The sequence below is a fragment of the Microcaecilia unicolor genome, chromosome 3 (assembly GCF_901765095.1).
Source record: "Microcaecilia unicolor chromosome 3, aMicUni1.1, whole genome shotgun sequence".
Lineage (NCBI taxonomy): Eukaryota > Metazoa > Chordata > Amphibia > Gymnophiona > Siphonopidae > Microcaecilia > Microcaecilia unicolor.
In genome coordinates, this window is record NC_044033.1 from 386,502,029 (window position 1) to 386,520,997 (window position 18,969).

An 18,969-nucleotide genomic window follows, 5' to 3' on the forward strand; every position below is an offset into this window, starting at 1 on the left:
GCTGCGGGTGGTGAGGGAGTTAATGTGCCCGAGAGGGGGGTAGGGGCTTTGGTGATGTGCCGGGGGGAGGGTCTTGGGTGATGCATCGAGGGGGGGTAGGGGCTTGGGTGCTGCGCCAGGGCGGAGGGGCACTGAGAGCTGATTGGTAGGCAGGGGGAGGAGTAGGGAAACACGCTCTGCGTGTTTCCCTACTCCTCCCTCTGCCTGGCTCGCGGTTTTGCAGGGCAGGGGCTTGGGTGTTGCGCCGAGGGGGGGGGGCACTGACAGCTGTTTCCCAGGCAGGGGGAGGAGTAGGGAAACACGCTACTCCTCCCCTTGCCTTGGAATCAGCTGTCAGTGGCATCACTGACGTCAGTGCATTCTAAACTGCCTAGCAGACCACCTCCGAGGGAGCCACAGTACCAGGCACATTAGAACGTTGGAGGTGAGAATTATTATATAGGATTGTGAAGATGCGTATCTGGCCTATATGCACGTATGTGTTGATATTCTAATGGTATACATATTAACATAGTAAATGACAGCAAATAAAGACCTGTACAGTCCATCCAGTCTGCCCGAGAAGATAAACTCATTACATAAGGTATGAGGTGATTCAACACATGTATTCCTGATCTTGATTTGTCCATGGCATTTTCAGGGCATAGACCGTAAAAGTCTGTCCAGCACTGTCCTTGTTCTAAAACTTTTGAAGTTATCATAGAGGCCCTTGAAAATCTTCATTTCAACCCATCCAAATCTATCCAGCCACAATCAGGGCATAGACCATAAAAGTCCGCCCAGTACTGGCTTTGCTGCCTAATTACCCATGTTGCCACCTAGTCTCCACTAAGGTTCTTTGGATCAATTCCTTCTAAACAGGATTCCTATGTGTTTATTCCATGCATTTTTAATTCCATTATGGTTTTCATCTCCATCACCCGCCATGAGAGGGCATTCCAACTATCCACCACCCTCTCGGTGAAAAAATACTTCCTGACATTATTCCTGAGTATACATGTATATAGTTGTCTAAATGTAAGCACCTTCTTTACAGAATTACTCCCCTTAAGAGTCTAAAAATATTTACTTGTTTTAGATAAGAGTTCTGATTGTGTAAATAAAACAGTCTGACTGATGGCATCGGGCAGTCACCACATAGCCTGTCGCCGGCTGAATATCGGGGAGGAAAATATTTTTAAAATACAGGTTACATTGGAATGATCTATTCTAAACCAGCCATCCAAAGGTTAAATGAATTGTTCAACCAAGCATGGATATTAATTTAGAGGGTCAAGTTAAACTATTTGCACATCTAAAATGCTGCCCTTCAAACTGAACAGTTGATTTAATCTTTCCCATATAGACACACAATCATATATCAGCCATGCAAACAGTTTAAATTTGATCCAAGGCATTTTAAGGGTTGCCAAAGGTTGTGGTGTTAATGATTTATATATCCTTTATGCTTTCATTATTTATTTAAAAAATTCTTATTTATTATACCACAGTCTCAGAAAAAAATCTATCAATGCTCTTTACAATAAAATTTACAATAGAATAAAAAACAAACCAACAATAAAACTCTTTCATACCCACTTAATTCCTTAAAAAAAACTGTATAAAGAGGGAAAACAACATTTTAAAAAGGCAATTCTATAACTGGGTATGTGTAGTTATGCAGACCTTGTATGCATAAGTGCATAGAAGAGCACCACATATCACATAGGTGCACTAAGCGCTACTCCATAAGATAGTAAGTGCTATAGGGCTAGATTCTATATATGTCACCTGTAAAATTGGTGCCAAAAAAATTTCCGCCAAGGGGTATTCTATAAACCGCACCTAGATTTAGGCACGGTGTATAGAATACTCCTAGAGGGGCATAATCGAAAGGGGTGCCCAAGTTTTCCTGAGGACGTCCTCGCAGGGGAAATAAGATGGGCGGCCATCTTTCGTTTCGATAATACGGTCAGGGAGGCCCAAATCACGAAATTTAGGTTGACCTTACAGATGGTCTTCCTTAGAGATGGTCGTCCCCGATTTTCGGTGATAATGGAAACCGAGGACGCCCATCTCAGAAATGACTAAATCCAAGCCCTTTGGTCGTGGGAGGAGCTAGCATTCATAGTGTCCTCCTGACATGCCAAGACACCAACCGGACAACCCTAGGGGGCACTGCAGTGGACTTCAGAAAAAGCTCCCAGGTGCACAGCTTCCTTACCTTGTGTGCTGAGCCCGCCAAAACCCACTCCCCACAACTGTACACCACTACCATAGCCCTTAGGGATGAAGGGGGGGCACCTACATGTGGGTACAGTGAGTTTGTGGTGGGTTTTGAAGGGCTCACATTTACCACCACAAGTGTAATACGTAGGGGGGGATGGGCCTGGGTCCGCCTGCCTGAAGTGCACTGCACCCACTAAAACTGCTCCAGGGACCTGCATACTGCTGTCATGGAGCTGGGTATAATATTTGAGGCTGGCATATAGGCTGGAAAAAATATTTTTTACATTTTGTTTTGAGGGTGGGAGGGAGTTAGTGACCACTGGCGGAGTAAGGGGAGGTCATCCCCGATTTCCTCCGGTGGTCATCTGGTCATTTAGGGCACATTTTTGTGGCTTGGTCGTAAGAATAAAAGAACCAGGTAAAGTCGTCCAAGTGTTTGTCAGGGACGCCCTTCTTTTTTTCATTATCGGTCGAGGACGTCCATGTGTTAGGCACGCCCCAGTCCCACCTTCGCTACGCCTCCAACACGCCCCCATGAACTTTGGTCATCCCCGTGAAGGAAAGCAGTTGAGGATGCCCAAAATCGTCTTTCGATTATGCCGATTTGGGCGACCCTGTGAGAAGGACGCCCATCTTGCGATTTGTGTCGAAAGCTGACCGCCCTTCTCTTTTGAAAATAAGCCTGCTAGTGGATTTATAGAATACACTTAGCGTCTATGCCTGCGCCTAACTCTAGCTATGTCCATGTACGCCAAGTAAAACTTGGTGTAAATACCGGCACCTACATTAGGCGCAGAGGAGGTGTATTCCATAACCTTGTGCGTAAATTTTCAGAATGCCCATAACCCGCCCATTCCACGCCCCTTTTTGGCAGTGCACATTAGAATTTACGCACATCACTTTACGGAATATGCTTAGCAAGTTGTGTGCGTCAATTCTAATTAATGCCAATTAGTGTCAATAATTGCTTAAGTGGCAATTATCAGCGCTGATTGACTTGTTAAGTAATTAAATTGTGTGTGCAAATCCAAAATACGACTGGATTTGCGCGTGCAATTTCAATCGTACTATACAGAATCCAGAAGACAGTGTGTAACACATGGGCGGAGCATGAGCAAGTCTTCAGCATGGGAGGGGCATGGGTGAGTCTTCAACTTACATGAGCAAATGGGCGTGTCTTAATTTAGACACGTCACTGCGGGTTTACACTACTATTATATACAGGAATTGGGGCACCCAGATTATGTTATAAAACAGGTGCGCCCCATGCTACACCCAACTATAGAATTGTCTCTTAAGGGGAAGATTTTGTTACAGGTCACATATGTTGGGTGTCAAAGCAAGTGCTTCTTGTAAGCCTATTTTATAAAGTCACGTAAATATCTAGCAGTGTCTTTTAAAACTGCATCCAACCTCACCACCGCCAGCGTGAGTCCTCCCAGGCCAGCCACTCCCCCAGCAGAGAGCCCATCCCACCGGGTCAGCCCGTTGCTCTCGACCCCTCCCCTCCCACACTGATTCTATGCTTCAGTCGCCCTGAGTATCGGCTGGAGAGTTTTTCGTGGCACAGATGCCACTGCTTGCTATCTTTTCCTGTGGTATCAATCACATACATTTTTGCAGTTGAGAAGTCAGTGCAGAAAAGATATAAAATGAACAATTCGAGAGGGCAAGAGGTGTAAAAGAGTGTAAAAGATGAGAAATAGTGTTTTTCCACTGTTTATCCAATAAATACCTATTAAACATTTCTTGATACTGGGGCATTTTTATCAATGTTTACTGGTCAAAACCTAAAATCCGAAGCCCTAATTATTGGCAATGACTAACAGTATTGTAAAGATTGCTCAAAGGACTTGTGGTTCATACTGCTCACCTGATCCAGAGTAGAAACTCCAACAAGTAATATCCTATAGCATAGTCCAAGAACCAGTTAGCACTGGAAGAAGGTGGCTGTAGTGTAGAAAATATTAAAAACAATAGTTAGAATCTAGCAGTAATGCGATGTGCTGCTGCTGTAGCTTACCCTAGTCACTAGGGATGGGCATTTTCAGAATATTTCCTGATTTTGGAGCTTTTTCTCTCAGTTCTTTCCACAAACTTGGGGTCCTTTTACTAAGGTACACTAATCTATTTAGCACACGCGAACGAATTAGTGTGCATTAGCTGCCATGCAGCCCATAAGTATATAATGGGCTGAATGCCATTTAGCACACACTAATCATTAGTGCACCTTAATAAAAGGACCCCTCCGTTTAATAAGAAGTTTTTACATGTATATTAGAACAGTTTACTCAAATCAGTTGGCCATATTTTTTATTTTATTTTTGTTACATTTGTACCCTGTGCTTTCCCACTCATGGCAGGCTCAATGCGGCTTACATGGGGCAATGGAGGGTTAAGTGACTTGCCCAGAGTCACAAGGAGCTGCCTATGCCTGAAATGGGAATTGAACTCAGTTCCTCAGTTCCCCAGGACCAAAGTCCACCACCCTAACCACTAGGCCACTCCTCACTAAGGGGTCCTTTTATCAAGTTGTGGTAAAAAGACCCCTGTGTTGGTGAGCGGGTTTGCTGTGTGCCGAGGCTCCCTTTTACCACAGTGGGTAGAAGGATTTTTTTTTTTTTAAAGGAAATGGCTGTGAAGTTAAGCACTTGCCACGCGGCCATTTCCTGTGGGAACCCTTACCACCTGGCAAGGGCTTCCACGCTAAAAAAATAAAATTATTTTTTGAGCGCTGGAAATCACACGTAGCACACACTGGCACTACCACCAGGTGGTAGGGTCAATTTGCCATGTCCATTGCCACGGTAGCCCTACTTCAGTTTTGTAAAAGGGCCCCTAAATTGTTTTCATGTACCAAATTATTTAAGGCACACAAATGAACCAAATGCATGCTAATGAATGCATACTTCTACTTGCCATAATTCTTGACTTCAATTATGAAATATTTTTGGGATTTTACTAAAAACAAATTAAAGCATTGGGTAAATTCAACTGGTATGTACAGAATAAAGGACTTAAAATCTTTAAATACTACATCTCAGCCCTAATTTAAGCTAAGTTATATATGTACATATGAAGATTCCAAGAAATGACCAAACATTTGTATCAAAATAAAGGAAAAAAGTACTGAATTCTCTGATGCAACATTTTAGGAATCCATCAATCACTGTGCCCCAAATCGTGAGTGCCAGCGTCTGTGAAGGAAGCAGGTTGCCTCGGGTCTTCCCTCTCTGCCCCGCCCTCACGGAAACAGGAAGTTACATCAGAGGAGGGTGGGGCACAGTGAGGGAAAGCCTGAGGCAGCCTGCTTCCTTCACAGATGCTGATGCTGCCAATTCAAAGATTTAAAAAATGCAGGGCAGCAGAAACGAGAAGGGGGCTGGTGAGGGAGCTGAGGGTGGGCAGGTAGGGATTGGGGGCCTGGGCTGGGACTGGGAGTTTCCGGTAAGCATGGCTTGTGGCGCACTCCAGAGGTCAGCGTCCTCATGCCATGCTTACCACACTTACCGCATTATGCTGACCCTGCTGAGTGGGGCAATAGCAGGAAGAGGTAGAGGAGGAGGTGGAGACAAGAGATATGACCCTCCCCATTTACCCCAAGAAGTGCTAGAACACAGTCATGAACGTGACCTCCCTCTCACCCACTGAAGCTGCAACAGGCCTTTCAGCCCATGACCCTCCAGCTCATACTACTGGTCTGAAACTCTAACTAGTCTCCAAACATTTCTTTAAAATTTTATCTGGCAAGAGTTAGCCAGTTGCTTGGTATATAGGTTAACATTTCATTGAAGCCATTTTGGATCTGGCACAGATGCCAGAAGGAGGGAAACTGGCTCCCTCCTTCTGCAGGCCTTATATTATGTGCGAGGCCTTTCATTTACCCCAGTGATGTCTAGATGGGAAAGGGGGATTTGGTCCCAGAGGCCTATATTAACATGTTACTTCCTTCTATTGCTAATATATCTAAAAAGTCATTTTTCCAAGTTTTACTGTATTAGCTACTTATTTTCTATTTACTACTACTACTAACTAGCATTTCTAAAGCACTGCTAGGGTTACGCAGCGCTGTACAATTTAAACATAGAAGGACGGTCCCTGCTCAAAGAGCTTACAATCTAAAGACAAGAGAACAATCTAAAGACAAGTGAACAATCTAGAGGACGAGTGAACAGTTAATCTGATAGGGTGGATAGATTGGGGCATTCTATCTATCTCGAGCGGTTAGGCACCGAAGGCAGCATTGAAGAGGTGAGTTTTAAGCAGAGATTTCAAGATGGGTAGGGAGGGGGCATGGCATATGGGTAAAGGAAGATTGTTCCAGGCATAGGGTGAAGCAAGGCAGAATGAGCTTCTCTGCGTTCCTGAATACTTTACTAGCTGTCCTTAGCTTTTCCAGATACTGTTGCTTGTCTTACTTTTTTTATCTGTGATATGTTGTTTATGAACACTAACCTCTTTTTCCTTAACTTTTCAGCTACTTCCTTTACGAACCATAATGACCACCTTTTCCTCTTACAGTATTTTTATGTACTTTCTTTTAAAATAGCTCCTTTCAGTTTTACCCCCTGAATTTACATTTCCCCTAGATGTTCCAATCCAACTAATACCTTGAGGTATTCCCCCATCTTGACACAGTTAGTTTTCCTCAAGTCTTAACACTCTCACTTTTCAATGAACCCTCTCAATGTATGTCCTAATATTGAACCACATCATCTGGTGGTCACTTTCTCCATTTGTAAGCACCAGGTCCAGTATGTCCTGCTGGCAAGGGTTCCATTACAAGTTGTTAGAACAGCTCTCCTGGTAGGACTTCCCTACTTCTAGATGACACTACTACTACTACTACTACTATTTAGCATTTCTATAGCGCTACACTGCATCAGGAAGATCCCAATCACCAACTGGCATATTGAAATCACGTATCTACAGTGCTTCCCCTTTCACAGCAATATCGCAAATGTCTTCAATGAAATTGCAGTCCACTTCAGTCTGTGAAGGAGGCCTGTACATCACACTAATGTAAAAAGATGTTTCATTTCCTCTGTCCAGATTAACCCACAATGCCTCTGCCTGCTGCTTTAGGTCTGTTGGTTTAATATAATCTTTAAACTTTAGTGCCATTCCGCCTCCCTTTTTTCCTACCCTGTTCTTTCTGAATAGATTATAGCCTAATATAACTATATCTTACTGATGCTTCTCTGTGGCTGCCACTAAACCACGTTGGCTTCCACCATCAGTCTCTACATCCAGAACCTTACTGCTTATACTACAGGCATTAGTACACAAACTTTATAGATGTTAACTATTTTTTTCTCATTTCTATAGAGGAATTTACTGTTTTACTTATCTGAGGGCTTTTACTTACCTGGGTGATTTGTTTAGCCATCCCTGCCACTCCTAGATGAAAGCTCTCTTCAGTAAATTAGCCACCTCTGCTTAGCAGCCCTTTGAAAAATCATCACAGGGTCCAGAAAACTGAAACCCTCTTGATTACTCCATTCACACAGTCAGGCATTCATCTCCAGGATAGGAGTATCTCCACCTTGGCCTTTACCCTCAACAAGAAAGGCTTGACAAGACCACCTGTGCACCTATCTGGTTCACCCTTTTTCTGAGAACAATTATGTCACTTTTGGTACATTTGGAGGGATACCTAAGAGCATCATTAGTGTCAGCATGGATGAGTAGCATCAAATAATAGTCGGTAGTCTTGGCACCAGGCAGACAGCATATCCCTTCACTTTCTAGTAGTCACTGATCTGGCAACTGGTTCCTCCTGTTCCTGGGATGTTCTCACATCCTGCACCTCCAGGGTTTCTGTTCAAGGGAAGATGGAGTCTTTTATCCAGTTGTCCTCTTTCAGGTCAGTTTCATCTTCTCCTCTGTTGGCGATGCTAGACATCACAAGAATCATTTCATTTTTTTTTGTATTTCTCATTCTCATTGATGCTTCTCTACCTCATTACCTCCTCTCTCATTTCCTCCACTCGTTTCATGAGGAATTCAACCTACAGACATTTTCACATGGGACCAGTTCCTTGCCTTGGATCACACTGTCTGTCTGAATGGAGGCAGAAGCCGTGACAGAGCAACCTGGTGACAAAGTGTTGTCAGAATTTTGGCAATTGTTGAAAGAAAATTTAAAAAAGATCTATAAAAGTCCTCACTTTCTGTACCTTTTCTAATTCCACTATTATCTTTTTTGAGATGCGGTGACCAGAATTGAACACAGTATTCAAGGTGCGGTCGCACCATGGAGTGATACAAAGGCATTATAATATCCTCATTTTTATTTTCCATTCCTTTCCTAATGATACCTAACATTCTATTTGCTTTTTTTTGCTGCTGCAGCACACTGAGCAGAGGGTTTCAAAGTATCGTCAACGATGATTCCTAGATCCTTTTCCTGGTCGGTGACTCCTAACGCAGAACCTTGAATCATGTAGCTATATAGTTCAGGTTCCTCTTTCCCACATGCATCACTTTGCACTTGCTCACATTAAACGTGATCTGCCATTTGGATGCCCAGTCTCCCAAGGTCATCTTGCAATTTTCACAATCGTCTTGTGATTTAACAACTTCAAAGTTGTTCTATCACAAGAGGATTGTTAACTTTGTGTCGTCAGCAAATTTAATTACTTCACTAGTTATTCCCATATCTAGATCATTTATAAATATGTTAAAAAGCAGCAGTCCAAACACAGACCCCTGCAGAACCCCACTATCTACCTTTCTCCATTGAGAATACTGACCATTTAACCCTACTCTCTGTTTTCTATTGTTTAACCAGTTTTTAATCCACAATAGAACACTACCTCCTATTCCATGACTTTCCAATTTCTGCTGGAGTCTTTTATGACATACTTTGTCAAATGCCTTTTGAAAATCTAGATATACAAAATCAACTGGTTCACCTTTATCCACGTTTGTTCACCCCTTCAAAGAAATGTAGTAGATTGGTAACCCCTGTAGTAGTTCTAGTGTTAATAAATCTTCCAAACAATGACACTGATTCTATGGAAGGGTTGTGTTACTCAGTGGTCAAATTACAGTATAGTTTTCTGCAGATGGATGACATGGAAATGATACCTTGTCAGTCGGATCTTGATAGAGAACATACACATTTTCAGTATGAGGAAACCAGAGAAAGCGGAAATATTCCGAAGTTTGTAAGTGTTCATCAAGGTTGTCAAGAACCTGTGAAGAAGGTGATAACAGGACATTAAACTAGGTTCAGTGCAGACATGCAAAAGACAGGCACTAGCTAAAGAAAAGCACAGGAAAAATCTATCTTTAATAAGAACATAAGATGACATTAACTGAGAACTAGATGTTCAGGTGAGCGTATTTCATATCCTGTTCCAGTGCAATTTCTGCTTATTTTAATTGTGCTGCCTGAATTTTTCAGCTTCGGGAAGAGTGGTCATGCATCTAGCCGTGCAGTATGATGTTATCAGCACCCAATGTTTCTTAAATGAGAGATCAAAAGGGTATGCCAAAGGGGATTATCCTATGTCTTTGTATGTCCACTTGTGCATAATTTTTTTTTTTTTTGTATGACTTTTTTCTGTGTCTACCTGTGGTGGATTTTGTAAGTACTAAGAAACCATGGGCCCTTTTACTAAGCTGCGTAGGCGCCTATGTGTGTCCAACTTACGCCAATTTGGAAATACCGTGTGGCCCGAGTGGGAATTCCATTTTTTATGTGCATCCAATATGCGTCTTGGAAAATATTTTTTATTTTCCAATGCGTAGTTCTAACCAGGCGGTAATTGGCAGTGTATGCGCGCTTACGATTACTGCCCGGTTAACGTGTGAGAACTTACCGCTAAGTCAATAGGTGGCGGTAAGGTCTCAGACCCAAAATGGAGGTGCACCAGTTTTTATTTTGCTGCACGTCCATTTTTGGCCAAAAAATAGGCCTTTTTTACAGATGCGCTGAAAAATGGACCTGCACGCATCCAAAACACGCACGTACACTAGCGAAGGCCATTTTTTGGCGTGCCTTAGTAAAATGACCCCAAAATTTGCTATTGAATTCTGTTCCTGTAATGACTGATAGTCATCATTTGTAGAATCTTATTTTAATACCTCTGTCTGAAAAATCTGTTCATGAAGCTCTGCATATTTATTTGATTAATGCTTGATCAGTCTGCCCTAAATATAAGATTATTTATAACCTGCTCGTTACAGATGCCTCTGATATCTTTTGTAGGTATGGAATCGTGGATCCTTGAAGGTGATGTATGGATCTTAAATTAGTTACACCCTCCTGGTTACAATTATGAATTTTGCCCTTGAATAATAGCTCAGTGATGGGGGTTATTGATGTTAATCAATATTAAGTTGGTATACTCCCAAATTCAGGTCAATGATACACTAGAATGTGAAATCTTGTTAGTTTCATTCCAGATATAGGGCATTTATTTAATCTATTTAATCTAGTGACCTCCTCAATCTATGATTGCTGAGCCCATGATGTTGATTACATTTCTAATTATGTGATCTTAGGAGATTTTAACATACAAATTGAGGGATCCTTTTACCAAGCTGTGGTAAAAAGGGCCCTGTGGTAGCAGCAGGGGCCGTGTTTCCCATGCGCCAGGACCCTCTCTCTTGCTGCAGGTAAAAAGCCCCTGAAAAAATGACCATGCGGTAGGATTATTCTTATTACGTAGCCATGCTGCAGGGAGCACTTACCGCCACCAAGGCTCCTGTGGTAAAATGATTACTGCCTGGTAAGCGCCATGGTAAAAATTACAAAAATATTTTTTGTTGCACCAGAAATGGCTCGCGCTCGAGGCCATATTGGGCTGGTGGTAGTTCCAGGGGCCCCTGAATTTGCTGCTATAACTGTCTCTCAAATGGATTTCCCTGAAGTTATGAAATCAGAGTTATTTGTACAATTGGCGAGGCCATTTTATTGATTAAAGTATTCATTGGGATTTATTACCACCAATATGAAGGGATATACTCAACACAGTGGACAGCAGGTACAGCTTGACATAAAACGTACAATTTTGTTTATAGCATAACAATAGCAGAATGACCAAATATAAGCATAAATACAATCAATAAGGTAAACTTGGAGATGGCAAATTGAATTATAGTAATAGGACTAACATGATCAGTGGCGTTCCTAGGGGGGCTGACACCCGGGGTGGATCACCGATGCGCCCCGCCCCCCGGGTGCAGCGTCCCCCCGGATGCAGCGCGACCACCCCCGGCGAACAGACCCCCCCATGAAGGAACCCCCCCCCCGAGTGCACGCCGCTGGGGGGTGCCGCGCGCGCCTGTCCTCCATTCGTTCCATGCTTCTCTGCCCCGGAACAGGAAGTAACCTGTTCCAGGGCAGAGAAGAAGCATGGAACGAACGGAGGACAGGCGCACGCAGCATCCCCCAGCGGCGTGCACCCGGGGCAGACCGCACCCACCGCCCCCCTAGGAACGCCACTGAACATGATACAGTATCAGAAATATACACATTTAACATAACAGAAATATGCTAAATATCAGCAGAATGTGAATGATACCATAATAGGCAGCATGGAAGGGAAGAACATTCACAATATCAGCACAAGATAAATGAAATAATTTAATAGGTGAGGTCATAATCCTGCTTATTTTCAAAGGAGAGAGGCACAAATCGGGAGATGGGCGTCCTTCTCCTAAGGGCGCCCAAATCGGCATAACCGAAAGCCGATTTTGGGCGTCCTCAACTGCTTTCCGTCGCGGGGATAACCAAAGTTCAATGGGGCGTGTTGGCAGTGTACCAAAGGCGGGACGGAGGCGTGGTTAAGAGATGGGCGTCCTCGGCCGATAATGGAAAAAAGAAGGGCGCCCCTGACGAGCATTTGGCCGACTTTACTTGGTCCCTTTTTGTTCACGACCAAGCCTCGAAAAGGTGCCTGAACTGACCAGATGACCACCAGAGGGAATTGAGGATCACCTCCCCTTACTCCCCCAGTGGTCACCAACCCCCGCCCACCCAAAAAAAACAAATTAAAAAACATTTTTCCCAGCCTCTATGCCAGCCTCAAATGTCATACCCAGCTCCATCACAGCAGTATGCAGGTTCCTGGAGCAGTTTTTAGTGGGTACTGCAGTGCACTTCAGGCAGGCAGACCCAAGCCCATCCCCCCCTACCTGTTACACTTGTGGTGGTAAATGGGAGCCCTCCAAAACCCACCCAAAACTCACTGCACCCACATTTAGGTGCCCCCCGTTACCCTTTAAGGGCTATGGTAGTGTTGTACAGTTGTGGGGAGTGGGTTTTGGGGGGGGGGGGGCTCAGCACCCAAGATAAGGGAGCTATGCACCTGGGAGCAATTTGTGAAGTCCACTGCAGTGCCTCCTAGGGTGCCCGGTTGGTGTCCTGGCATATGAGAGGGGAGCAGTGCAGTATGAATGCTGGCTCCTCCCACGACCAAATGGCTTGGATTTGGTCGTTTTTGAGATGGGCATCCTCGGTTTCCATTATCGGGGAAAACCGAGGTCGCCCATCTCTAAGGCCGGCCTAAATGTCAAGATGGTCAACCTAAATGTCGAGATTTGGGCATCCTTGACTTTATTATCGAAACAAAAGATGGACGCCCATCTTGTTTTGATAATACGGGATGCCCCGCCCCTTCACCGGGGCGTCCTTAGAGATGGGCACCCTTAAAGATGGGCGCCCAGTACGATTATCCCCCTAAATCTGGATCTCATCTTTGATCCAGTGAAATGTTTTATGTGGCTCCTCACTAGTATTAAATATTCTTCAAGTTCTCCGATCACATCAGTATTTGTTAATGTCACCACAGGATAATTCATTTATTTAGATATCATTTTCCTAGAACACCCAAAGCGATTCACAGTACTCTATCCATCCTCCCATATCCCCTCATAAAAGTCCTCACTATGCAATCATATAAAAATGTCTTACTATCAAAATTCTGAATCTTAACAAAAGCAGATCAGTCAAAAAGGCATCTCAAAATCCTGCTCCATTAATTCAAATTTAAAAGCCAAGCTTTCACTAACTTATGAAACCATGAATAGTCAGAACAAAGTTGGAAATCATTAGATAGAGCGTTTCACCAACAGAGTACCATAATTGACAAGGCTCTCCCCCCTGTCCTTTGTTAATGGGCACCTGCAAGTCCTGGATCACCAACAATTCCCTTCCTCCCATCTCCCCGGCACATGTAACATTTTAATGTATTCACTAGAAGCTCTGAATGCATCTTGTACAGCATCTTATAAATAATCTTAATCATAAGCCATCTGAACCAAATGTGGAAAACAGGTAACCAATGGAGCAATTCTAACGTAGTGGGCATATGATCCCATGGGTGCAATTCCCCAAAGATCTTGGCTGCAGTGTTTCACAAAATCTGCTGTTTCTTTACAGTTTGAAGCAATTCTAGATAAATCAATTGCGGTAGTCTAACCACATAAGCAGCAAAGCCTGCACAACTGTCACTAAATTGGCTAAGCACACATATGACCACAATCGCCTCAGCAGGCACACCTGCAAAAAAGAAGATTTATACACTGCAAAGACTTGACAGCCCATAGTCAAAGAAGAATCCATCCACACCTCCAAATTCCTTACTCACAGGGGTGGACTGACCATTCAGACAACTGGACAGTGCCCAAGGGCCCAGAGGCTCTCTCTCCCCCTCTCCCTCGTCGCACACTACAGTCCTTCGAGCCTCTGTGGGTCCTTGAAGGACCCCGGTGGTCTCTGTGGGGGCAGGAAAGAACAACACTCTTTCCTGCTCATTTCCACTGTTCTGCCCGTCGTTGCCATGTTTTAAAAATGGCTGCCAAGATTCCCTGTGGCAGTCTCGTGAGACTGTTGAGACCCATGAGACTACCAAGAAGATGCAGCAGTAGGGGGGGCTGTAGTGTGTGGGAGAAGGCGGTGGAGTGTGGCAGGCGGTGGCAGCAGTACAGTGGTGGGGGGCAGCGCTGAGGTGGGGGGTCAGGCAGCGGCCAGGGGAGCCCCAATGACCTTTACTCAGTCCGCCCCTGCTTACACAAATCATCAATGAGATTGAATTCCTATCTAACAGGGTTTCACATCCTGCCTGGATGACTTGGCCAACATGTCCACATAGCCCCTTGTCTTATGACCATTTACTTATTCACTTTATCTAAGTACATCTTCAACTTTTAAGGTCCCACATTAGTTGCCACAATGGGCCCAGTATCTGAATGTCACCAGCGTAGAAATAATACAGGAACGCATCACTTTTAAAGTATGCACACTAGTCCACAAAATTATTCATGGTGAAGCCCCAGCCTACATGTCTGACTTAATAGACCTACCACCCAGAAACGCTAAAAGATCATCCTGAACCTTCCTAAACCTCCACTTCCCTAACTGCAAAGGCATAAAATACAAAGTGGTGCACGCGTCAACCTTTTCTTATATGAGCACACAATTCTGGAACAAACTACCACGAAATCTGAAAACGATCCACGAATTAACCGAATTCCGCAAACTACTAAAGACCCATCTTTTTGAAAAAATATATCGAAAGGATCAAAACACATGAAGTCCACACACACTGTTAGCAATGCATCAATACATCCTCTTCCGTACTTCTATCCCCCGCAATCTTACACGCTTAAACCTAATCTACAGGTAAAAAATAGAAAATATTATACCCGAACGATCTCTTGCTATTGCTCTGCTGCCCAATCAGGATCCAGTGTTCTTCTATTGTTTTGTTGTTCTTTGCCATTGTTTTATTCTCTTTAACGATACAGAGACTTGTTTTAATTTAACGCCTCATAATGTAACCATAATTATGTTGTAACAGATTGTACTTCCATCAATACAATGTATTGTAAGCCACAATGAACCCGCAAATAGGTGGGAAAATGTGGGATACAAATGCAATAAATAAATAAATAAATGTGGCTCGGCAGGACATTATAGTGTGTTTTCATGATTATAGTGTCAAAGAAGAAGTCTGGAGAAAAGCATGAGCAATGGGTGAGGTGCTTTGGGACAACTGTAAAGCGTTGGTGTTCCAGGCTCTGACTAAAGCAGAGGAGGGAGCTAAGAGAAGTGACTAAGTATTTGCAATATACTGGTCTGCAGTACAAGTGGTTCCATCCCTTTGGACTTTGGATTACAGTTGGGGGCCAGTCTCACCGGGTACAAACTGTTGTGGAAGCGCGAAAGGCTTTGGTTACACTTGAGTGCTTGGATCTGCAAGTGAAAATACCCCCCCCCCCCCCCCCCCAGAAAATATCTCGTGCAAAGCCTGGAAAATCTACCTGGCAGTCGGTGCACTCTAACAGAGGAAGGGCTAAAAGTCTGGGCCTGGGCATGGAGGAGACAGCAGCAGCTACATTACTTTTTCTATAAGTTTTGAGGGGGGATTGTTCTTGATTTACTACGAGGCTCATTTTCAAAGCACATAGACTTACAAGGGTTACTATGAAACTTTCACTTTCATTAATAAATCTGCAACTATTCCAACTAACAAAGAGAGCTGGTTTGCTGAAAATATCATTGAAGCTGGAACAGAGGATGGCTAAATGGTGGTAATTTGGATGTTAGCGAGACTATTAGGGACAATTTTAAAATGCCATGCAGGGCCTATGAGCATATTTTCAAAAGAACCCCCTCCCCCCCCCCCAAAAAAAATAAAATCGGGAGAAAACTGGCTGACAAACCCATGGATTTCATTTTGAAAGACATGTATGTGTTTTCAACCACAGACTTTGTCCCTGTTGCAAAGCAGGTGTTATTTTCTTGGGTTCAAACCCTGAATTTTCCAAGGCAAACACCCTATAAGTGTTCCATCACCGCATCATCCCTCCTTTATCAACAGTAATCATGCAATAAAAGAGACAGATCTTCCTTCAATCATCTCACTTTTGCAAGTACCTTGCCGTCTTGGCTTCTAGGCTAGGATGTTCCACACACCTCTGGTCATTGCTCTAAAGAGGTACGCATATACAACCAAATGGTCACATCTTGAGGTCAAGAATTGCCTGTGCCATGCACTTTTCTTGAACTCTCTTTGAAACCTGCAGTTTAAAATAAGCAAAGAGTACAACAATTATGGGTTCATTAAATTATGGCAACAGCTCTAGTAACCAGTTTCCTTGCCACTGTATGACATGCACACGCCTTCCTGCTGCTGCTGGTCCTCTGGGACTGGAAGAAGATTCTAGTGTATCCCCCTGCCAACTCTTGTAAATTTGGTGTATCATGTATTGTATCTTTCTATGTGAGATGCATAGGGACTGTATACATTGTTGGGCACACTGCATGATGAGAAGATTGCATGCGAGCCTTTTCATTGGAATAAGACTTTGCTTTGCACTTGTTGGATTTTGATCGCCGATGAGTGTCCTTTCTGTTTAATATACTTCAGAATGACCTGGTCCCTTTGAGGGACTGGCTTGTGGTCTGTGGATCAGAACAGGGGACCCCCTACCTTTTGGATACAGAGTGGAGAAGTGAAGGAGGCAAGATTTCCCACTGACTGATGAAGCATCTTCTGGAGTGTGAGGGCCAAGAATACTAGAAAAAAATCCAGCTGGTATTTCTCTATACATAACTGGCACTGCCAGTGGCACCATGTGTATATGTATCAGCATATGTCTTCTCGTATGCTAACATGGCACAGACTGCAAACCTCTATTTAATAGCTTTGAATATCATTTGGTTCAGCTGTTCCAGACGCGGCATGTTCCTCCCATTCCGTCCTTTTATATTCTGCGAGTGTTGTATATTATTCTTTTTCTCTGCTTTGTATGCAGTCCTCTGTGGTGCATAAATAAATCAACAAAGGCATGTTCTTTTTCTGGGCTCCCTCCTTTTTTTTTTTTTTTTACTTCTGGCAACTGTCTCCTGATCCCTTTCTGTTTAGTTCACTCAGAACTAGGCTAGAGTATGGCACCATAAGCCACTATCTAGGGATTCTTTTTTCCTTCTATTTTCTATCCCTCTCCCGATAAGCATATTCAGTTGGATCATTACAGTGACCACCTTGGCCCGGAGGTCATGCAACTTGGCTCCCCCTGTAAAGGCATCACTCATTTGTAATTACTACAACTCTAGTCCCAGCTGACCTGGGGAACCTACTGCAATGTAGTGAGCAGCACTTACCATATGAGTCACTGGGTTTTGCTGTATCTCTTCTCTTTTCTGTGCAGCTTGCCTTAGCAGTCTGTGTCCAATATGCTGCTTAGCGTACCTGTTAGCCCTTGTATCCAAGTTTCTTTATTTTCTCCAGACTGTACCAAACATGTAGCAACCTCTCCTAAGTGTTAGTGTTCTACAGTCTATGCACGAAGTATGTAGGATTCCTATATCTGGAGCTGAAAAGATGCTTCCATTTGATGTGTAGTTGGATGTGCCACATTCCTTTGTGTTTAAATATCCTTTTATTTTCTTCCAGCTTTGCCTGGGTAGGCTCCTGTTTCATCTGCAATGGACAATGGAAGGATGAGGAGGAGGAAGCCGCCCAGAGAAATGGTAGAACGTGAGCCATCCTCCACAAAACCCTTCTCTCCCTCAAAAGAGGAATAAGCCATTTTTCTATATCTTTGTTATTAAATGTTTTTCCATCTAACAAACGTACATACTGAGTATTTTACTATAATTTTTGGTGATAATTTGCACTGCGACTGAAATGATCCCTACTGTGATACAAGTTGTAGAGTTTTGTATTTGTCTATAGTGGAATAAGCAGTTTTTTTAAAAATAACAATGTTTGTTTTCCTTATTGCTATTGGTAAAAGAGGGGTCTGGAGTGTTCAGGGTAAGGATATGAAACTGAATGTGAGCATGTTGTATGAACACTAGGGTTCAGGGAACACTTGCGATTAATGAGTATGCTGAGGTGCTTAACTGTCCAATCAACTTTTCAATATGCCAGGACCACGATGTGCCTTAGCAATCACAAAACTGCCTCCGTAAGGGGAGAGAAGGGATTTTGAATTGAGGGGCCCTTATACTAAGCCGTATACGCATCTATGCACGCCAAAATGGAGTTACCGCCCAGGTAGCGTGTGGCTCTTGTGGTAATTTCATTTTTAGCACATCCAATATGCACGGCCGAAAAATAATTTTTATTTTTGGATGCATGTATTGGATGTGCACCAAGTGGCATTTGATGTGTGTATTTATTTATTTAGATTTTGCTCACACCTTTTTCAGTAGTAGCTCAAGGTGAGTTACATTCAGGTAGGGTGGATATTTCTCTGTCCCAGGAGGGCTCACAATCTAAGTTTGTACCTGAGACAACAGAGGGTTAAGTGACTTGCCCAAAATCACAAGCCGCAGCAAGATTTGAACCAGCTACCTCTGGATTGCAAGACCAGTGCTCTAACCACTAGACCACTCCTCCACTCTGATTTGCAGGTAAGTGTTTAGGTAAGTGCTAGTATTGTATACATTTACGCATGCAAGGGGGTGCATAACTGTGGGTGTCTCAGTTATAGAGTTGCCTTTTTAGATCCTGGGCAAATGCCTAGTTTTTCAATGTCATAATCTGGCCCTGCCCACAGCAACAGATGTTAGTTAGCAGTGCACATAACAACGAAAAAGAAAAATAAGATGCAGCCAGTATTTTTCACAGCAGAATTCTTCGACAAAGAAAATAAATATACATTAGAATCACTATACTTAGTCACTAAGGGTGACTGACTATAAACCCATTCAACACCTGGACTACCTTGCTACATATACTGTAACTTAGATCAGTTCCTTATTTCTTGCTTAACTATACAATGAACTTACCT

The 18,969-nt window shown here is 43.3% G+C and overlaps 1 protein-coding gene across 1 annotated transcript in view; it reads right to left on the reverse strand.

Moving 5' to 3' along the window:
• LOC115467029 (L-gulonolactone oxidase-like) overlaps window positions 1-18,969 on the reverse strand; it is a 212,740-nt gene that overhangs the window by 60,114 nt on the left and 133,657 nt on the right. Inside the window, exons 7-8 of the mRNA XM_030198676.1 lie at window positions 9,301-9,408; window positions 4,082-4,158 (exon numbers count right to left, since the gene is read on the reverse strand). Coding sequence (XP_030054536.1) covers window positions 4,082-4,158; window positions 9,301-9,408 — 185 coding nt within the window. The remainder of the gene's footprint in view (window positions 1-4,081; window positions 4,159-9,300; window positions 9,409-18,969) is intronic.